The 23,267-nt window shown below is 41.5% G+C and overlaps 1 protein-coding gene across 2 annotated transcripts in view; it reads left to right on the top strand.

Moving 5' to 3' along the window:
- Window positions 1–23,267, top strand: part of LAMA4 (laminin subunit alpha 4) — a 152,367-nt gene that overhangs the window by 48,376 nt on the left and 80,724 nt on the right. The window contains exons 4-9 of one of the 2 annotated variants that reach the window (XM_007452592.1): window positions 1,862–1,986; window positions 7,853–7,933; window positions 16,915–17,129; window positions 18,236–18,310; window positions 20,190–20,341; window positions 22,380–22,490. In XM_007452592.1, coding sequence (XP_007452654.1) covers window positions 1,862–1,986; window positions 7,853–7,933; window positions 16,915–17,129; window positions 18,236–18,310; window positions 20,190–20,341; window positions 22,380–22,490 — 759 coding nt within the window. Of the gene's footprint in view, window positions 1–1,861; window positions 1,987–7,852; window positions 7,934–16,914; window positions 17,130–18,235; window positions 18,332–20,189; window positions 20,342–22,379; window positions 22,491–23,267 lie in introns of both variants that reach the window. The other variant, XM_007452593.1, reaches the window with a different exon arrangement.

The raw sequence follows: 23,267 nt of genomic DNA on the forward strand, positions 1-23,267 counted from the left end.
GCTGCGGAGCACAGGCTCCGGACGCGCAGGCCCAGCGGCCATGGCTCACGGGCCCAGCCGCTCCGCGGCATGTGGGATCCTCCCAGACCGGGGCACGAACCCGTCTCCCCTGCATCGGCAGGCGGACTCTCAACCACTGCGCCACCCAGGAAGCCCCCAGATCTCACTTTTGAGACACACCTACCTCTGTGTGACACTGGGCAATTTACTTAACCTCCCTGTGTCTCTATTCATTTGTAAAATGGGGAAAAAAATAGTAACTTACCTTAGAATTATTTTGAGAATTAAATTAGTTAATCCAGATAAAATGTTTTGAGCAGGACCTCACTATTATTTTGAACCTCAACACAGAACATAGAGACAAAATAACAAACTCAGAGTTAAGTTTCCAGTCACTCCGTCTTGCCTTCCCCAAGATTCCTCCACAGAGCCCTGTTTAAAAAAAGTTATTCTATTGAAGTTCTCATGCATAGATGTTACTAAGGGAATTGCTCAAACAGGAGGGTGCCTCTTCAATGGCACCTAATTCTAACGGTACAATTTTTCACTGAAAAGCCTATTCAAACTTTATACACTCTGGTGAATATAGATGTCTTCTTTTCATCTTTGAAAATATCATAGTGCTACTGGCATTGCCTTGTGCAATCCAGCCATGTCCAGTTGGAGAAAGTATCAGTAGACTAGCATCCAGAGGACTAGTGAGAAATTAATCCATCAGCTCAACAAACAGCTGCTGAGTACAGACTCCATTCAAGTTGATGGCAGTATAATGCTGAGAGACACAGTGTGGAGAGAAGCACTGCTGAAGCTCGGAGCTGATGGTAACAGTACAATGTGGGCAATGGAAGGAGAGAAGGATCGGGGAAGGGGGCATCAGGAAGGAATCCTGAAGCTCTTAAGGCCTGGTGCAGATCTTGAATGATAAACAGACATTCTAGGCAGAAGAATCAACTGTTTTGTGCTTTTTATCCAATTATCCCCACCACAAATGGAAAAATCACGCAATAAACCTGCTTACTATTTTTTGTATATCATTATCCAAGATATCAACCCATTAGCAGAATATTCTTTATCTACCTTCTACTCCATTTATGCTTTATTCTTACACATTTTGTTCTTCCAAGCCCATAATTTTTTTTTTTAATATTTATTTATTTATTTTATTTTTGGCTGTGTTGGGTCTTCGTTGCTGTGCGCGGGCTTTCTCAAGTTGTGGCGAGCGGGGGCTACTCTTCGTTGCAGTGCGTGGGCTTCTCATTGCAGTGGCTTCTCTTGTTGTAGAGCACGGGCTCTAAGCACATGGGTTCAGTAGTTGCAGCATGTGGGCTCAGTAGTTGTGGCGCACGGGCTTAGCTGCTCCGCGGCATGTGGGATCTTCCCCAACCAGGGCACGAAACAGTGTCCCCTGCGTTGGCAGGTGGATTCTTAACCACTGGGCCACGAGGGAAGCCCCAAGCCCATAAATTCTTAAAGTGTTCCCCCTGGTGCTTACCCAGGCAGATTTGTTTTTTCCTTTCATATTTATTCCAAGTCAGTAAACTGATGCTTCTAGGATATCCAGAGTTTGATCATTCTGATTATCATTCTGAATTGAAATGAGTAACTGAAGAATAATCCCCTCTTCACACAAACTCTGAAGAGAGTCCCCAGGCTGCTACTGCACATGCAGAGGTCATCCCCATTGTCCACACTTTGTAGCGGGGCCAGCGTGGCTCCTTTGTGCTGACCAGGACCATCACATACCATCTATTTTGTCAGGCCTGACATCCCCTTTGCTTGAACTACTGCTTGATTGCCACATTTGCTGTGTATAAAGTTTCTTACTGTGTCCTTGTCAGTTTTCTTATCTTTTGTCTTACAGCACTGCCAACGGAACACAACAGGCGAGCACTGTGAGAAATGTCTAGATGGTTATATCGGAGATGCCATCAGGGGAGCACCCCGCGTCTGCCAGCCGTGCGCCTGCCCCCTGCCTCATGTTGCCAAGTAAGTCTTAAAGGAAGATGGTCTCTTCTACCACTTATCCGCTTAGTTTTTCTTTCTTTTTTTTCTCCCTATACAGAGTTCTAAGGTTTTTCCACAGTCAAAATTGAGTATCTCATGTTGCAATGAGACTGGAGAGATACAGGAAAGTTTTCTAGCCTAAATCCACTTTCAGGAAAGCTTAAGCACTGCAGCATAGGTGATGACTTTGTTCCCTAAATATTGGGGGTGGGGTACGGGGCACATCACAAAAGTCAATGAAGCTTCCCAAGTTTTATAATCAAGGCTAGTCTCATCTTTTCTTGGCCATCCCTTGACCTAGAGAGATCACAACTGGTGATGCCAACAGACATTATAATTCATCATTTTCAGCGGTAGTGTTTCTCCTGCTCCCATAGAGCGGACATTTTCTACATGTGGTGGCTAACTAGGCTTTCAATCAGAAATAGAGCACAGATAAACAGATGTGCTTTAGACCAGTCAGCTCACAGAAGATATCTGAGAAAATGAATTTTCACTTCTGGCTATGTTTCCTGAGTGAGAAGTTAAAGATAATACACATGGACAGGGAGATGGGAGGGAGCAGAGCCTCTGTGCACTTGCTCTCCAGGTGCACCACCCCTCAGCAAATCTGTGTGTTCACCAACCCAGAAGCTCCCCAAACCTTGTTGTTCCGAGCTTTATCAAAGTTTCATTATAGTCATGATTGAATTATTGGTGATTGAACTCAATCTTTAGCCCCTCTCCCCTTCCATGAGGTGGAGGGAGGGATGGGGTTGAAAATTCCAACGCTACTACAGGAACCCTACTACAGTAGTAGGTTCTTCCCGCAGACCAGCCCACGTCCTGAAGCTACTGAGGGACCCATCGAGTCACCTCATTAACATAAACTCAAAGACTGTTGGGACTTCCCTGGTGGTCCAGTGGTTAAGAATCCTCGCTTCCACTGCAGGGGGCATGGTTCCATCACGGGTGAAAAGAAAAGCCTTAAAAAAAAAAAAGATACAATTGAAAGGGACTCATTATGAATAACAAAAGACAGTCATGTCACTAAGAAATTCCATGGATTTTAGGAGCTCTGTACCAGGAACCAAGACAAAAATCAAATATATATTTTTTATTATCCCACAAGTGGAAAAAGTAAAAAATCTAGGTTCATATCTCTGCGTTGGCACATTATAGCTGTGTTATTTTAGACAAAGTCTTTTCTCTCTATGTCTCACTTTCCGTGAGATTTCAGGTCAAGGAAACTAGATTCGGATGTTAGCTTCATTTGTTGATTCCTTTAACCTGCTCTGGATCTCAGTTTTTTCCTTAGTAAATAAAAGTTTGTGTAAGGATCTGCCTCACAAAGTTGGATTAGGATAGCACTTGGGTTGGTGCCTCACACATAGAAAGGTGTATGTAGATGTTGGCTTTACTGAACACATACTTTGTATTTTTTCTAACGCATTTTGCATACTCTATGTCAGGCACTCTTCTAAGCGTTTGGATGTAATATTTGCTCGATAGTTGTAGTAAAAATTAAATAATGGATATAAAATAATTTTTAAAAGGCCTGAATGCCTGACACACAAACACACACACACACACACACACACACACACACACACTTCTTTTTTTTTCTTTTCTATTATGGTTTAATACAGGATATTGAATATAGTTCCCTGTGCTATACAATAGGAACTGTTTATCCATTCTATATATAACAGTTTGTATCTGCTAATCCCAAACTCCCAATCCATCCCTCCCTCCCCCTTGGCAGCCACAAGTCTGTTCTCTATGTCCATGCGTCTGTTTCTGTTTCATAGATAAGTTCATTTGTGTCATATTTAGATTCCACATATAAGTGATATCATCACACATACTTTCTTATAAAGAGAAAAGAGATGACAACCAAATTTCCCCCTAATGTTTTTTCCCTTTATTGAACACCAATACCACCTAACATTTCACCTAATAGCTTGTGATTTGTTCAAATCCTCTGATGAGTCTGTCAGTGAAGAAGTCAGATGTTTTACAGCCCCATCTTTCTTTAGAAACCATTAAACTGTCTCAGCCTTTGCTTTGTGATTTTTCATGTCCAATGGTATTAATAATGTGTGCAAAATGGATGGTACTGAGAGTAAGAGTGGAAAAAAACATTAGGTTCTATTATTTTCATTCAAGTGTGTCCTGATTTATGAGCTCCCTTTGCCTCATCTAGGTATATTCTTTAATTGTTCATTAATATTATGCTCTAACATAGAGAATGGACTTGAGGACATGGGGAGGGGGGAAGGGTAAGCTGGGATGAAGTGAGAGAGTAGCATTTATATATATACACTACCAAACATAAAATAGCTAGCTAGTGGGAAGCAGCCGCATAGCACAGGGAGATCAGCTTGGTGCTTTGTGACCACCTAGAGGGGTGGGATAGGGAGGGTGGGAGGGAGATGCAAGAGGGAAGAGATATGGGGATATATGTATATGTATAGCTGATTCACTTTGTTATAAAGCAGAAACTAACACACCATTGTAAAGCAATTATACTTCAATAAAGATGTTAAAAAATATATATATTCTGCTCTAAAACATGAGTCTTAACCATATGTGATGAGGTGTTTAGCATGCTGCTCCCTTACCGTGGTATAGTTATTTTGTTAAATATATTAACCTCCAACTTTCTAATAACAGGTTTCACTCATTCTCCCATATAAACAAAGACGTTATATAGCACCATCTGCTCAAAGCAGCTTTATAAGCTTAGAGCTGCAGTTTCTTTAGAAACTACCAGATGAATTAGAAAGGTAATCCCAAATTCTTCATTGTATTGTCCAACTTTTGTACTTTTTGCACCATTCGTATGACAAGACTTCCTTATCTAAATTATAGAACATTAATGTCTTGAGATATAAGTCTTCTGGAGCCTCATTCCTATGGGCTGAGAAGTCTTGTCTACATAAAATCAACAAATATTAATCAAGCACTTATTATGTGCCAATCATGTACTGGTTGTTGGTCACAGTTGTGAATAAAACAGTTAAAAACTCCTGCCTTCATTAAAATAGATGAAATTACAGCAATATTTTGAAGCTTCTAAAGCAAATGACCTTTTTACCTTTGAGCCAGATTATCCAGTATCTTAGTTCATCAAGAAGCTCTTCTGAAGACTGTTAACTCTTTCAGATAAAAGAAGCAGAAACTTGCCAATCAGGGAATGAGCTTCTTGTCTGGAAAGAGGAAACACAGGTAGTTTCCATAGGCAACAAGAATCACCATTTCCACCCATGTTCTTTCTCTGCTTTTGTGAGTGGATCCAGGTTCAAAAGAGCAATTGAGGGACTTAGGGAACAGGCTGTGCAGTTAAGTACATATTCACAGATGTAAAAGCTGAAGTCTAGAGCAGTGGTCCCCAAACTTTTTGGCACCAGGGACTGCTTTCGTGGAGGACAATTCTTCCATGGAAGGGGCGGCGGGGGATGGTTCAGGCGGTAACGCCAGCGATAGGGGAGCCGCAGATGAAGCTCCGCTCGCTTGCCCCCTGCTCACCTCCTGCTCTGCGGTCTGGTTCCTAACAGGTCTCGCCCGGTACCGGTCCTCGGCCTGGGGGTTGGGGACTCCTGCTCTAGAGGACAGATTTGAGGTGGAAAAACCTGCTGAAGATTAACACAAAAGCAAAAATATATGACCTATAAGTAAAGAACATTAAGTGGGAGTGTGGAGGAATTGGGAAGGGTGGAAGAGACCTGCTTTCTCTGTAGTGGCAATAGTTCTACTTCCTGAATCCCTTGGGGGAGAGAACTGGATACAGAAAGTGGGGGTGGGGTGGGGTGGGGGGATAGTGTGTGATCATAGAACAAGACAGATTTGCCTGGATCCTATAAAGTGCTAGTCTTTGATCTGGCCTTATTATTGACTGAGTTAACTAATCTCAAATACTAATCAAATATCATAAAAAAAGAAACTCCCCACTGCCTCTTTCAGCTTTTCTTAAAATTCATATTTCTACTTTCTATAAAAAATCAAAGTGCCAGGACTTTTATTTGAGATTTCAGAAAGGCACCAAGCATGGAATCTGAATTACACTTTGAAAGATATGCAAGTTGAGCCTACAGACCCAGGATTTGGATCTCCAGATATTACAATAGCCACATCAGAAGGCAAGGAAGTGATGCTTGAGGGAGTTTTGCAAACAAAGAGTGCTGAGTCTATTTTCCTTTAAGTTCCCTGAGGGTTTACCAAGAACAAAAGACTCCCTTCCACTTGGAGAGGGCCCCATGATTATTAGTGTGGGCTGAGAAAGGTGCAGTGTTTTCATTTCCCTAGCCCAAAACAGACTTTAGCCTAAGCAAAATATAAACAATTAATGCTGATGGAAAACGGAAAAGGAACCCTCAGTGGCTCTGCTGCCTCTGAGTCTCCCTCCACCAAGACCAATAGTCACACAGCTATTCCCAGGGACCATTTGCACAGAGCTCATTTATTTATTTTAGGGTTGGCCAGACATCCTTCATGTCTACTAATAATTGCTCCAAACAAGGAAAATGTCATCTGTTTGAAACTGTAGGACATGAGCTCAAAGCAGACAACTCCAGGCAGATATTTCATTCCTTCAAGCCATGGGTGGGCTGCTGGGCGGAACATCTTCAAAGAAACATGCATGTGGGTTTGTTCATGTTCTGGACACTTAACTGATAGTGTTTCTTTAAGTAGGCTGAGGGATAAGAACAAGCAAAATAAAGGGTAAATGCCAAAGAAATGTAATTCATTGGAATGTTTTTAACCAGACTATTAGAGAAAATAAATTGTATGTACTGCCTTTCACTGAGAAGCACATTTGTTTTCTGATTGATTTTATAAATATTTTCACACAAAGCAAGCATTTCCATTTGCTTTCCTCCAAAGATGGTTAGGTCTTTGCTGATACATGCAGGAATGTGAGAACAGTAGGTCACACTCCATGGATTGTACAGTACCTAAGCCAAAACTAATTTAAAAGTCTTAAAAATTTTGTACACCTCCCTCATGGGGATGGATTCATGTGTCAGTGTAGGTAGAATTTTCAAAACATATGGAGAACAATATTCCATTTCCCTTGCCTTCATAATTAAGATAGTTATTTATTCTGCTGAAGCAATATATTTATTTGTTTTCTGTCCTGTGTCCTAACTTTTATTATCAAAAAAAAAGAAGAATCAAGAGAGTGGGTTTCATGAACTAGAATCCTTTTACGATGGGTCCTATTTCTTGCTTGAGTACTTGCTTTATGACTTTGATCAGCTGAGCCAGTCCCTGCACCCTTTATTCCCAATCTTTAAGGTACACATGAAAGAAATTAAGGTTTTGTGGAGATTATAAAGCATAGTTTAGAATTGGTTCATGACCTTGAAGCGTGAAAGAGAGCTAGTGCAGAAAAAAGGGGGAAACTTTCAAGTGAATACACAGAAAGTGGTAGGAATAAGAGAAAATTCTCATAGAAATCTAAAATCACAGGTAAAATTTACTTATTTTACTCTAGCTTTAGGATATGTGTTTTACACTTGCATTAAAAAATATATACATATATATTTATACACACACACATACACATATACCTGATGTTCTGGAAATTCCCACTGTTTCAAGTAAAAATAATAAAGTGCGTCTATGGAAAAATAAATGAGGTAGACATGGGAAATGGTGTCACCAGTGGTGTGTCACTTTCTGTCTGAGCCTGATAGTCTGAGCTCTCCTGAAAAGAGGAAGATTTAATTTAACTGAAGCAAATGATTGCACCCATTTGAACTTGAGGGGACCAAGGTAGAGACGATCTAATCAAAATCAAAAGTTAAGACAGTCTCGTCAGTGATGTATGGAATTGACTTCTAATATTCTCTTTCAATTCCAGTTTTGCAGAATCATGCTATAGGAAAAATGGAGCTGTTCGATGTATTTGTAAAGAAAACTATGCTGGACCTAACTGTGAAAGGTAGGCTACTGAAAGTCACCATGTGCTATGGGGGTCAAAGGAAACTTCCTGTTTCTTACACTCATCAGCTCTGCCATGCTCTCGTTCAGTAGGTCTTAAGAAGAGGGAGTGGGAGATAGCATTTCAAAACCCCTTGGGGGAGCGTTCCCAAATCCCATGTCTCATATACAGCTATGAGAATGCTCCCTAGGCGTCCAGGGCTACATCTCAGGATAAGTGGGCAAGGAAAGAGGAAAAATTAGTATGCGTATTTTGAAGAGATTCTCTAGATGGTTTTGGTAACAGTCCTCTCCCTCTCTCTCTCTCACTGAGAACCAGTAGTACAATTAATGTCCAAAAGAGAGAGAGAAAGAGAGAAAGTCTTCTTCAGTGATTCCTTTTTTATCAACTGGTCAGTTATTAGAGTGATACATTGAAAAAAAGCACAAACCTATTATTTAACCTATTCTTTATACCATCTCCTCTCCTGAAAAGTAAACTAATTCCATGAGTTTGGATTTTCTGAATCCTTTTTTGGTATCTACACCTAACACTCTTTTTTAAGTTGCTTTGGGCTTTGCTCAAACAAGAATGGCCTTGGCAAGCAAGGGTGCAAGACTCCCACTGAATGATTCCTGGCAAGACATTTCCCATCCTCCCTCAGCTGCTCACAGCTTTCTAAGATAAAAGTGCTTTCACTGAAAGAGTCTCACAGAGAGGCCTTCTTATTTTTAACATAAATGCCATTAATATCCTCCCCACTGTGTTTAGGCAGTGAAATGTTGTGTGGTGTCCTCAAGACAGGGAGGGAAGGGGCAGAAGGGACTGATCAGACATACAGTCCCACATCCCCACATCTGCAGCGCACTCACTTCACCGCAGCACGCTGCTTACTGCCCTGGGTGGAGCTCACAGATTCAGCCTGGGGCTCAAAAGGTAAACCTTAAATACCGGCTCATTTCCGAGGAAAACACCCTCCATCTCTAAAAGTGTAGCTCTGGAACTCTTTTTAAAAAGCCACAGTGTCTATGGTACATAGAAAAATCTCTGTATTTTGAGGGCATTGTTATTGTGATTATTAAATGTGCAAAATGTGGATAATTCCTTTGCTAAAGAGCTGTGGGATTTTCCAAGGGATGTGAAAGGTGAGGGACCATATGAATGTCATCCTTTAAGGGACTTCTAGAGATGATCAGATGACCTTCGGCTGATTAATGTTGGTGACAAACTTTTTCTGTATTTCCTTATTTGGGGACCCAGGAAGATGAGCCACCTGATTTACTCATTATCTGGCTCAGTGTGGGTGAGAGGATTGTTCATCAGCCAGGGATAGAGATTTTTCTCCTCAGTGTCTGAGGTTTAACTCAGTTTAGTCGAATAAGGATTGAGCAATATTACCAGCTCATGGGTGTTGTATGGCTCCTGAAGGGGGAATTAATGGCCTTAAATAGAGTCCTGCTGACCAAATGCAAGTTCCTCCAGAAGTGAGTAATCTCAGCCCTAAGGGCTCAGTCCTACAAAATCACACAGGGGTGCGGATTAGGGTTCTGTCAGTGACAGTGGGGGGCCTGGCACAGGACATCATGCCCACCTCACAAGTGGCATTGTAGATGATAAATCCCCTGGCCCACATCAGAGGTTCCTGGAACCTGCCATTAATCAGCAAGGCTCAGTCAGATCTGCTGCTTAGCCTGGACCTGGATTGATAGGATGGAGGAGAGAGCACTAGTTTGGGAAGTGGAAGTACAGTGTTGAGATGTAGCATCAGCCTGGCTGAGTCTGTCTCTCAGCTGTAGCCCTTTATGATCCTCCTGGGCAAGTTATTTGATCTCTAAGTGGCTATTTCCACATCTCCAGAAAGGAAAAAATGAAAATACCCACCTCATAGGACTGTTGTGAGTAATACTGTGAAGTTTTTAGTATGGCACCTGGCACTTAATAAATGCTCAATAAAAATTAACTGGTAACAGTACGAGTCATTGTGCCTATAGTCCTTTTGCCACTGCTGGCATAATGTGTGCTTGGGACAAGCTGGCTCATTTCCCTGAATCTCAGTTTCCTTAGCTAGAAATAGTGCCCTTTATTGATTGTTTCCTATGTCTTCTCTCAGCCTCATAACTACCCTGAGAGGAGGTCATATTTTATTATTTTGCATATGAGGAAACTGTGACTTATCTAAAGTCACATCACTGCTAAGTGGGGAAACCAGGATTTGGAAAGTTTGGCTTAAAAATCTGGATTCTTCTCCCATTCTGCTTTTCCCAAATGTCTTCTAAGAGTCTCGTATTTTAAACATTGACAATTAATGAATTAGATGAACTTCTGATGTGGAGGAGAAAAATGGTTAGTCTGTTAAGTAGATTCCCTTTGACAGGAGGCTGCATCTACAAAGGTGCTGGAAGTAAGTATCCCTTCTAAGGCCTTTCATCTGCGTTGGGGGAGGATCACTTTGAGCAACTTTCTTTTCTCCTTCTCTTCCTCTCACCCTGTTCTTTTTTTTTTTTTTTTTTTTTTTTGGTACGCGGGCCTCTCACTGTTGTGGCCTCTCCCGTTGCGGAGCACAGGCTCCGGACGCGCAGGCTCAGCGGCCATGGCTCACAGGCCCAGCCGCTCCGCGGCACGTGGGGCCTTCCCGGACCGGGGCACGAACCCGCGTCCCCCTCATCAGCAGGTGGACTCTCAACCACTGCGCCACCAGGGAAGCCCCACCCTGTTCTTTTAAAAAGAATCCACTGAGGTCTTTTACATCAAAAATTGACCTGACAATCCAGGTAACTCTTTTTCAAAATAGAAATGACCACACAGATTGGTGGGAAGAGTAGGGATGCAATACATCTAAGACATGTTTTCTTGTCCTCAATGAAGTCAAGGCTAGGGGAGGAGACAAACCTGAAAACCATTCATTGCAAGACAGAAAAAATGAAAAGCTAAAGAGAGGGCAAGCAGAGGCTCTTCAAAAGCGTAGTGAAAGGAGTGGTTTCCTTCCCACAGTGGGGCTGGATCATCCCACAGGAGGTGGCCTTAACTGCTTTTGATTTGTTTGACTCTGGGACTGAGAGGGGGGTTCTGTTTTGAGTTTAATCATCAAGTTGTTAAATTGTCCCAATTAAACTTCATCTAATATATTTTCAATGAATTTGTAAACTCAGATCTCTCCACAAGATCTTTCCAAAATATGCAGCTGATTTGCATGGATATCTATCTCATTAGTTCAAACAAGAGCACTCTGGGTGTTTCTGTACCTAAAGATCATTTAATCAGGGGTGATTTTCAAGTCTGACTGTGTGTAAGTATCTCCTGGAAACCTTTGGATTCCCTAGCCCTCCCTCACCCACTCCGTGCCCCACTGAAAAGAGACCTCTCAGGTGAGGCCTGGGGACCCATATTTTGATTTCCCATTGGGTTCTCACACCAGTCCTCTCACTGACTTGTGAACTGCTGCTCTATTTCAACCTTTAATACCACACCCGCAAAATACAAAACAGTGATTCTCAAACTGGGGCTCAAGAGCCACTGACTGGTGTCCTTGGAAATATTCGTGGAGGTTCATGGGTTCTCAGTGAGTATTTTTTTAATTTTGTGTTTCATTTCAGTGATAATCTTGAGAAAAAAGTTCATTGAAACATGTTCTGGACTTTCTGAAGTACCATTTTATAATAAAGGGGGATCTATCTGCCTCAGAGCTGAGGAGAAAATAATGGCTGATGGTGTGTCAGTGAGACATTACAGACAATTGGAGGCCGAATGACATGACAGTGAGGCACACAGAGTCATGACATAGCACAGGGCAGGTCATGCATGCTGAGCTCAAACAGTCCTCTACCACATCACATTGCAAGTAACCATTCAGTTGCAACGACATCATCCGTTGCCTTGAATTAATACTGTTCATTTGAATTCAGTCCATTTTATAGTTTTGTTTTACTTGGAAAATTTATCTTGGTTTTTCAAGATGTATACAAGTCATAGACATAAGGAGTTACTACTTTTATGTTTGAAATATTTAAAGGTAATTTAAATGAACACTGGAAGAGATATTCTGTATGAATGTCTTTCTTTTCACAAGCATCCATACTACATACAATTCTGAGCAACAGTGGTCTAAACATAAGACACAAGCCTCTTCTACTACTGTGCAGAGCAGCTCAAAGCACGCTTGTCTACCCAGTAAGGTCCATGTTACTTAGCCTGCTCTGGGCCCTGCCTGTCTCTTCCCAAAGTCCTTTCTCACCTAACAATTTAAACTCCCCGTGCTGGACCTGCTGCTCTTAAAATCCACCAGGTCAACTGTAGAGCTTACCACATTTTATTACATTTAGGTGATGATCATGATGATGATGATAAAAATAATAACTAACATTTATTGAGTGCTTACTCTTTGCCATGCACTGCTGTAAGCAGTTCACTTACAATGATACATTTAAACTTCAAAATAAAATCCTATGAGATACCATTTTCATCCTATCTACAGAGAAAGAATGTGAGACAGAGTTTAAGCCACTTGTTCAAAATCAAACAATTTTTAAAAATCTCATTGAAATATGAGCTTCTCATCAGAAGTAGCATCTTATTTATTTCTCTATCCATTCTTCCTCCATTGCAGTGTCTAAAACATTGTAGGCACTGAGTTATATTTGCTTCAATAATACTTTTTTAAAACTTTTTTTACTAAAAAAAACCCCAGAATTTTTAATGTTCCTTTAAGAAGGCACGATGTAGTGACAAGAGTCAGTCATTTCTTGCCCCATTTGATCCCCCACTTCCCACCCCATGCCTGGAAAATCAAAGACCCAGAATTGAATAGAGGTTGCAAATGGAAGTCATCTTCTGATGCAAATAATTATAAAATGCACAACCGAATGGACAGTCGTTTTGAATTCTCATTCTCATTCCAGAATGACCTTCCCTCTGCTCCTAAGTAGTACATTTTAAAGATGAGGGACCTGAGACTCAGAGTCATGAAGAGACTTAATCTAAGGTCACACAATTGACCCTCAATGTTCAACACAAAGTTTTCAGTTTAATAAACATATATGATGTCAATGCCTTAGTATTCCACATTGTCTCTTGCGGCAGCTTTAACAGTGTACCTTCATCCATTCAATTCTGCAGGGGATTGAGAGACATGCTAAAACCGTATGAGGTTTTATCATGTGGATCTTATGGCTTAAGGATCAGGAAAGAAGAATGGGGCAAATTAAAGCAATTTCAGGGAGACCTGAATATCCTAACAGGAAAGGCAGAACATAGTATCATCAGGGACGATGATGATGGTGATAATGATTTTGATGATGACCTTGATGTTAGAAAACAATAATAAAGAGGAGGAGGAGGAAGAAGCTAACATTTATTGAGGCTTATATTATGATTCAGGGCTTTAGTCTGATTCTTTCTGCAGGCGTCAAGTTTTTCAAACTTAAGGTATCAGCCCTGTTATCTGTATAGAATTCTTATTACTCCCTACTCTCTGCCGTGCCCCGTTTCTGGATTCTGGCCCTGTGACCTGGAATGGGTTACTTATATTTTCCTAGCCTTAGCTCCCAGTCATTCGTAGAGAAGTAGAGAGCATTTATATGGCACCTACTATGTAACAGGTGCTTTTTTTTTTTTCTTCATTTAATTTAACCCAGATGACAGCTACAGAGTGACATCCCCCCCAGAAAAACTTCTATGCCACCTGGGTTGGGAATTTTGGCACCTTTGATAGAGGCATTCTATGCCACCTGGGTTGGGAATTTTGGCACCTTTGATAGAGGTATATGGCCTTGGGAAGAGAAGAAAAAGAGAAGGAGCAGAGGAGAGGGAAAGTACTACAAAAATTCCCAAAATAATAGTTTTTGGTCAAAAGCATTTTTTTCCAAAAAACATATCTTTTTGTTTTCCATTTTTCCCAAATGATATGATTACTGACTGAAATGACAAAGTTCGTATGTCACAGTTCTTTCATTTACACTGTAAATTTATCAGCTCTATTTTCTCCAAGTGAATCAAGTCATTAATAAAGCTAGAAACAAGATTATGGAAGAAAATAAAAGTGCACCAGTACTGGGTACCTGGTCTCTGATGCTGACTCTAAATCAGACACCTTGTCCTTTTGTATCCTTTGTAATTTGCTCTTCGAGGACAGGAATTAGGTGTATTAATAGATAGCATTTAATTACTCAACTGTTATATCATTAATGGACTTATTAGTTAACTCATTAACGCCAGATTTGTGGAGTGGAAAGAGCATAAGCTTGGAGTCCCATACGATGCTTGAGCCCTGAGGCAGTGAACCAATTGTCCAGCTTCTCCATGCTGTAGTTTCCTCATCTATAAAGTCAGGGTTAGAGGGTGCCATGAGTACAAAACCTTTGTGTGCTCATTCTATAAAACCTGTAGGGTTGAAGTTGGGACTGTGACTTCAGAGTTGCCTCTGAGCCTACCACCAAAAGATATTCTTGAAATTCAAAGTAACTCAAAGTAGGTTTCCACTGTGGTTGAGATTCTGACTAGTAGAAGACCAGGGGACCACCTATGGAGATCAAATACAGTGGAATTAAACAGAGAAAAGAAAGCAACTGGCATCTGGCTTCTGTGAGCTTGGACAAGTCCATTCACTCCCAGACCTCAGGCTTCCCAGCTGCACACTGAGGTGGCAGATCTGAGTCCCATTTTAGTGAGCCTAAGTATCTAATATTCTGTTTGGTGAACTGCGGCACAGGATAGAAATTCAATCCAGCCATGTGTTCCATAGAGGAATGATTTATGCTGACTTGGGGACAAGAGGGTCTGTGAACCAAAGGTACAAAGACATGAGTATGAATAATAAAATTTATTGAACATTTCTTCAAGGGGATGTCTCTTTGTGGGTTGTGTGGCACTTACATTCATTTTTATCTTTTTCATAGTCCTCGACTTCTAGAGTTTGTGTAATTATGCCTAATTCTTTTCCTGTTCTTTCAGTGCATAGGCTATGTGTTTTTCCTCTTCCTGTCTCTTTGTGCCTTACACAAAATAGACATGAATTGTCCTTCTGTTGGATGAATTCACTCATTCATTTATAGCAGCAGCAGTGTGGTCCAGGGCAGAGCAAAGGAAAGAAGATCAGGGTCAGAAGGTCTGAGTCTTATGCTGTCACTTCCTAGCTGTGTGAGCCTGGAAAACCAAAGTAGCCTCTCAGCCTCGGAATGCCAGGCCTGCGTGCCCTACCTCCCAGGTGTCTGTGGTAACTAAATGAATTTACCTGGGTGAAGTCATGAGATACGTTGCAAGTGACTGAACATACACCATCATTACAACTAACATCAAAAAACTGAGACATAGGAATAAAACCTGGAAAAACATATGCAAAATGTTGAACAGTGATTGTTAAGGTCTTGGGATTACAGATGTGATTTTTTTTCATTTCTCTATTTTTCAAATCTTCTGAATCATGATTCTTTTACTTTAAATGGAAGCATTTAAAAAGGTGGTGTCCTATTATTGCTGGCTGGGTCTTATTGGTGTCCTTGGAAAGTCTTCTCTTCCTTTCCACTACCAAGGCATAGGTCCCACCCCAGGCCCTCCCCACCCAACCCTGGTCTCCCATTCCAGCCCCGAGTCCATCCTGAACTCTGATGCCAACACCGGCTTCATTCACCATCACTTTTATCACTCAGAAACCTTCACTGGCTCTCTTCTTTTTCTTTCTCATCAAAACTAACTCCTGTGCCTGACCTTCAGTCCCATGACTGTGTGACTGCACATTCCTTCCAGCCACTCCCAAAGCATCTTCAGCCCACCTTAGCCAGTCTTCAACACTGATTTAGGTCCATAGCAGAGAGGGGGCCACAGCCAGCCAAAAAGTGTGTAGTTTGCCTCAGAAAGTATTCTTACAAAGTTTGAGCCAACCTTTAAAAACTGAGATTTCACATAAAAATCCGAATTTCAACTTTTTCCTTTAAAAATAAGATCTGACAACATAGGTCCTTCATTCCCTCAAGGCTACAGTATAGAAACAGTGGATAGGAGCTGAGAAGCAGCTACCCCTTTAGGTGGGGCCTGTGGGCCCATCACTCAGAGCAGGGCCTCTGCTGGCCGACAGGTTACCTTTTGGAAAAAGTAGAGAAAGGGGCTTTTCCTCTGGTCAGAGGCAGCACCCCCAGAGTGCACAGCTTGGCAAGGCCAGCGAAGGCTGGAAGTAGTTCACCCTCTGCTCTCCACCTGGGCTGGAGTCTCTCATTAAGGCCCGCTGGCATGACCGTAGGCCTCAGCTCTGCCTCCACAGCAAATGCAGTTAGGCACCTGGCCTCTGTAGGCTCACATATCTGAAACATACAGAATAATGGCCATCTGGCCCCAGCTCTGTTTATCTGTGGTACTCCCAGCTCTGCCCTCTGCTTTGTCTCCGCACTGTCTTCCTTCAGTCACAAGATGGCTGCCAGAGCTAAGTGCGCTGCCTGCCTCTTCGTTCACCTGCAGAGGGAGAGAAGACCTTCACACAACCCTCAAACAAGAGCCCTGAGCTCCACACCAATTGAATCACTCCTGAGCCAAACCATTTCGGCCAGGACAATGCCAGGCACTGGTTGGCTCAGGTTTAGGTTATCAGAACAATTCACTATGGCAAGGTAGAATACATACCAGTGTTTCTCAGTAAAGGTATTACTAACATTTTGTCCAGGACGTTTCTTAGCTATGCCCTAGTGGCATATCTCACGGCCAAATGTAGCATATCTAGTACCACTGTCGTATGCCAGCTGTGCACCTCAGTCATTGGAGTGACCAGAAATGCCCCCACCATGGTCATATCCAGACACTCCTGCTCATGAAGGTCTCGCCGAACTGAATGGGCTGCAACACAATGGGGAGGGGTGGTTCCTTAAAAACAAAGTCTGGTCCTATTAGGAAGATGGAAGAGTGGGAATTAATTCTGGGAGAGCAATACACAAATGTTCATTACACTTTCTTCTAGGTAGGAAAGAAGCTAAAAAGGAAGAAAACTATGGATGCTAAATTTTTAACATGTGATTCCCCTTCAGATGTGCTCCTGGTTACTATGGAAACCCCTTGCTGATTGGAAGCACCTGTAAGAAATGTGACTGCAGTGGAAATTCAGATCCTAACCTGATCTTTGAAGACTGTGATGAGGTCACTGGCCAGTGTAGGAATTGTTTACGCAACACCACCGGATTCAAGTGTGAACACTGCGCACCTGGCTACTATGGGGATGCCAGGAGAGCCAAGAACTGTGCAGGTACGGTTCTGTGCATGCTGCAGCAGCTACCCAGCCAGGACATGTGTGATAGGAACAGGGTCTCTGTCAGTGCTGGATTTAGATGAATTTATCTTGGGGAAATGTTGCAATTAGCCCCTTGACACTTTTCCAGGGCAATATAGGAATGTGCATCCCATATTTCTAGGGGTAGGTATTTTTATCAAGACTAATGTAGCTTAGCTCATGGGTAGAATGAACCATGAAACACTAGAGGGGTGGGATAGGGAGGGTGGGAGGGAGACACAAGAGGGAGGAGATATGGGGATATATGTATATGTATATGTATATGTGTATGTATAGATGATTCACTTTGTTATACAGCAGAAACTAACACACCACTGTAAAGCAATTATACTTCAATAAAGATGTTAAAAAAAAATTAATCTCCACTCCAAAACTCACTGGAAAATCAACAGTCTAGTGAGATTGGGATTTTGTTTTTGGTTTTTTCCAAAAGGCATTCTTGAAATTATCAGAAGATTAATAATGGGCTCTCAGATCTTCTAAATTCATGTAAATATGGTCCTAATTCTTTCCACGACACTGTTGCTAGCTATCCCACTGATAGCTGTCATTTGGAGGTTTGGAGTCAGTCTTGCCAAGAGTCAAGCACTGTGGGACCCAAGAATCGCTCTTGGGTCTCCTCACTCACACCTGGCAGTAATCAAACCTGGAGCTGGATTAACTGGAGAATTTGACTGTGATGAAAGGATGGCTTTCAGATTCCAGCTGAATGATGCACTCTGTGATCATTTTGTACCTTACGAAACTGACCAGGAATTCTTTGGACTGAAGCAGTTGCAAAGTCATGTCAGAATCTCAAATAGTTGAGAAAGGAATCCTAGAACATTTAGATTTACTTTTGCCCCAGGGTCACCTTTGAAAATCTCCCTGAGCTGGGGCTTAATTGGGTGAGAGGAATAATCACTAAATTATGTATTCCACACGATCTTAAGAAAGAATATAATTAATCCCCATTGAAGAATTATATACCGATAGCCAGTATTTCTACAAACCACAAAAACATTGCCATATTTTAGGCATTAAGAAATGAATCCCTAATCTCTTGTTTTTGTTTCCCACAGTGTGCAGTTGTGGGGGAGGCCCATGTGACAGCGTAACGGGAGAGTGCTTGGAAGAAGGTTCTGAAACCCCTACAGGCATGGACTGCCCAACCATAAGTAAAAATAACAGTACATGATTGACTAACCCCACTTTCTCTAATGTGCTGCAGGTGTAGGATTAAGAAAAGCTATGCAATACCCTCTCTCTAGAAACTGCCTGAGTCCCACCCTTGGCTTTAACCCTGTCTGTGCCTCAACCAAATGGACCCTAAACAAAAGACATTCAGTCCACTTGATTCCAATGGGCAGATAGGTGATTTACATTTAAACAGCTCTATTTTAGAAAATTTATTTGATCAAGTCTTTAAATTCGGCATCTTACTTAGTAGGTAAAGGCTAAGTTGGAAATACAGTTCCCAGTGACTGAGTTCATTTTAGCTCCTTTTTCTGTATTATCTCTTCAGATCCTCAGATAATGTAATCCACAGGCTACGCTTTACAACACTGGGGAAACTGAGATGCCAAGAGATTTAAGTGGCTTTTCTCAAATCACTCTAAATCTGAAGTGGCACCAGAAATATAATATTCAGGCTATGAAATGGAGCTGCCTTCTCTCTTTCCTGCCCCTCTGGTTATTCAAATCATGCGTATTCCTAATGGTGCAAGAACCTGCTGAAACATTTCAAAACAAATGCCCAGACCCGGTCTCAGTGACTTCTCAAGCATCCTTCAAGCCCTTAGCCTAGAAAAGTCCATGACTGATTTTTTAGGATTTAAGGAAAGCTTTGCCTTAGAAAACCTTCTATCAAAAAAGTAACTAATATTTGGCTTTAGGTAGAGTGGTTTAAAGACTGCTTTAATATTAGATATCCCTTCCCCCAAACAAAAGTATCTTGGCCGCTCAGTCCCTCTAGGCACAAGAGATTAATATTACTGAAGGTGACGTAGGATGGGAGGCACAAGCAGGACAGAGTTTATACACTGACAGCATAGGTGACCCCCTAAGCAAGGTCACTTTAAAGACATCAATGTGCCTGCTTGGCCCTACGCATCTTTTCCACCAGCCTGATGTACTGTCTGGGGAGCCATTCCTTTGAGAGAGCATATGAGGAAGTCTGAGTTGAACTTCAAATAACAAATTAACATATTAACAACCATTAACACTTTAGTCTCCATTTATCAGTTCTCTAGAAGAGAGTGCAGTCTGGGGGAAAGAGATTGGGAACAGAAAAGTTTCAAAGGGTGTCCTTTGTGTGTGTGTCACAGGAGGGCGCTGGGTCCTGGGGGTGATGACAGTGGTCAGAGGAACTCAAACGTGAAATGCAGGAAGCAGCGAGAAACTGCCACCTACCTAACCATGTGTGCAGGTTCGTCAGCTATCAGGGAGTGATAGTCGCAAACAGTGATGTCCTGCAGACCTGCTTCTGCTGAACAATTCATCCCGACGGGAGGTCGGGCCATGGGGAGGTGCTGAGATATCTCTGGGGTGAGGTGAAGGCATTAGAGCCTGAATAGGCAGTAAGAAAAGCTGCTAGGAGAGGGGGAATGCCTGGCACGTTCCATCTTCACTAGCCGGCACCAAGCAGAAGCCTAAAGCCTGACATGGAGAGAGTCATCCCAGACAGCTTTCCTACCACCAAAGAAAAGTGGAGAGAGGGTTCTTCTTTGCCACCCATCTCTCAGTTGCCTTGCCCTTTGTGCTTCCTTTCTTTCTCAGTTCAGCCTTTAGTGTTCACGTTAACCTAATTTTCAGTTGCATGTGTTTGTTTTTTTGTTACGTTTTAAGTGCCTGATGTACACTTTAGCTCATCTTAGGCCCTACTCTGTTTTGAGTTCCTGGCCCAGAACAACTCCTCAGGAAACAAAATTACAAGTAGTATTAACCAAGAAAGTGCATATAATAATCGACTTAAAGCAGCATGCTTCCCGGCTGACCTTTGATTTTGAAGAAATGACATACCCACTTTACCCCCAGGCTGTGATAAGTGCATCTGGGATCTGACTGATGACCTTCGGTTAGCAGCACTCTCCATTGAAGAAAGCAAATCCGGTCTGTTGAGTGTGTCATCTGGTGCCGCTGCTCATAGGCATGTGAATGAAATCAACTCCACCATCTACCTCCTCAAAGTATGCAGGAATGGTATACCTTCTGTGTATTTTCATTCTGGTTTCATAGGGTCACTCCTGGTAATTCCTATCCATTTTGGTATGAGTCCAGTGGTTATATTACAGATTGTTAGACCTAGGAAATTATGAAAAGTTGATTACAGTAATGAACTCCAGCCTAAACCAAGAGCTATCATCTATTAAAAAGGTTAATATGGAAAATGAAATGACTAAAATACTAGTATCTATGTACAAAGCTATTGATGGAGGAGACACACTCTTATTTCAGTGGAGCTGTACATTGGTTATTCAAGTCAAGACTGCAGACATACCATTACCTTAGCTTCAGTTTGCTGTGTTTTCAGGAGTTTCTCTAAAAACTAACACACACACTCTCATTCTCTCTTTCCTCCTTCTTCCCTCCCTCTCTCTCCTGCCCTTACCTTTCCTTCTCACTGACACACATTCTTTCTCATCTCACACACACACACTCAAATACACAAGCACACTCTCATGCTCTGTTTCTCTGCCTAGATCTAGTGGTTAACATCTAATAAGCAAGTTAAAGGCAGGCAACAGTCAAAAACCATAACAGTGCTTGTATATCTAAGCTTTAAGAGGTGTTTTTTCCCCTTTAAATCATGGGCTTCAGGGCTTCCCTGGTGGCGCAGTGGTTGAGAGTCTGCCTGCCGATGCAGGGGACATGGGTTCGTGCCCCGGTCTGGGAGGATCCCCCACGCCGTGGAGCGGCTGGGCCCATGAGCCATGGCCGCTGAGCCTACGTGTCCGGAGCCTATGCTCCGCAACGGGAGAGGCCACAACAGTGACAGGCCCACAAATCATGGGCTTCAATCACAACCAACGGATATTTTTTAAAACAATAATGATTTGCTGAAAGGATAATAGAATTAATACCAGCATACTTTTTTACTTTGTTCGTCAGTTTAGCATAATGGTTAAGAGCATAAACTTTGACACCAGAATGCTTGGATTCAAATCTCAGCTCTGACACTTACTAGCTATGTGACCTTGGGTAAGTTATTTAACCTCTTTATTTTTCAGTTACCTCATCTGGAATTGAGGATAATTATTACACCTACCTCATGGGTTGTTGAGAGAATTCAGTGAGTTGTTATATGCAGAGCAGTTAGAACAGTACCTAACATAGAAAGTGCTCATTACTCTGCTTTTTGGAGGTACAAATGATATCCACAGCAATTGCCCAAATGTGCAAAGTGTAAAACAAAACAAAAATTACAAAATTGTAAACCTGGATGGTCTGGATGGAATCTTAGTAAGTACTCTATTCCCAATTTAGGAATTGTTCTTAACCAGACTCATCTGTTTGGATACATGAAGGCACTGATTCTCAGAGGAGTTACCCAGACTCAGTCCTTTTGATACCACTTGAATCCTCTTTCCCCAACAGCACAACTTCAAGGTAGAAATAATTATTATATTATATTATATTATATTATATTATATATCAATATTATAGCTCATGGGAAGTCAGTGCCAAGATTGAAGGGCTTACTCCAAAGTAATCGAAGGAAAGCTGCATTTGGACCAAACTGCTCAAAATGGAAAAGAAAGGGGAAAATGGTCTGAAATAAAGAGAATTGTTCTCCTTACACCAAAAAGAGGAAAGTGAATTTCTAAACTCCATTTGCACTGATTCACGTGGGTTATCATTTCCTCCAAGACCTGCGAAATTGAAGTTTTAAGGCTCAGACACCCAAGGCCACTGCCAGTCTATATTGTGCCTTTGTGCAAATTTGGAAAAGATACCCTTTCCCCAGAACCAGCACAGCCCAAGCCAGAATCTCCAGCCTGGTACGTGGAGCTTGCAGAATTTCTGCCCTTAGAGCCCTCCACCCCCTTGTGCAGACCTCAAATTTCATACCAGCCTGCAGTAGCCTGTGGACCCCACTATTCTGAGAATAAAGGCTCACACTCTGCTCTGAGTCCTCTTGCACTGAAAGAGTTTTCTGCATATTTTTACAAACCTGGTGTGCACATCTACTGACTATGGAAAAATACGTGTTTTTTTTTTCCACAGACAAAATTGTCAGAAAGAGAAAACCAATATCTCCTAAGAAAGATACAAATCAACAATGCTGAAAACACAATGAAAAGCCTTCTGTCTGATGTGGAGGAATTAGCTGGAAGGGTATGTGTTCAGTTTCTTGGACTAACTTCAGAGATGGGATTTAGCTGGTGTGAGACTGGCTAGTCACAAATGACTGAGGCTTAACACAGCCCAGAAAAAATGCAGTGACCCAGGTACCTTAAAATAAATCAAGGCAAGACCTGAGGAGAAAGTTAATGTACTTGGTCTCTACTGTGTCTTCCCATTTTAATTGGTTTCCTTGAAAAAACAGGTTTATGGAAAACTCTCATTGTATTTGCTGCTGGTAAATATGGTTGATATATGTTTTAATTAGGATAGTCGTTCAGCTGTTCACCTTAACATTTTATGGCTAAGAGCAATAGAACATCCAGAAATAAACTTTATTATATAGAATATAAAATTTAAATGTTTGCTAAAGTATGCATTAAATAATAAAAGGAAAGAAGAGAAATTGTGTTGAGAAAGCAATTTTGCAGTTTGGCAGGAAAAAACACTTTGGACCCTCATTTTATACCATATACTAAAATAAATTTCAGACAGATTAAAGACTTGAGTTTAAATCTCAAATCTACAAGAAAACAGAACTAGATAATTATTAAACCTTGAAAGGAAATAACAATACATTTAAATATAGTATGAAGAATTATCATAAAAATAAATAGTAGATTTGATAAGAAAAAATTTCAAATACATAGTAAAATAGCTAAATAAATGAAAAAGTCAACAAGACTAAGAAAAATGTCGAGGGAAATATGACTTGTAAAAACTCTCAAAAATTAACAAGAAAAACATTAAAACATGAGCAAAGTCAATGTG

This window comes from Lipotes vexillifer, unplaced genomic scaffold (genome assembly GCF_000442215.2).
Source record: "Lipotes vexillifer unplaced genomic scaffold, Lipotes_vexillifer_v1.1 scaffold463, whole genome shotgun sequence".
NCBI classification, from domain to species: domain Eukaryota; kingdom Metazoa; phylum Chordata; class Mammalia; order Artiodactyla; family Lipotidae; genus Lipotes; species Lipotes vexillifer.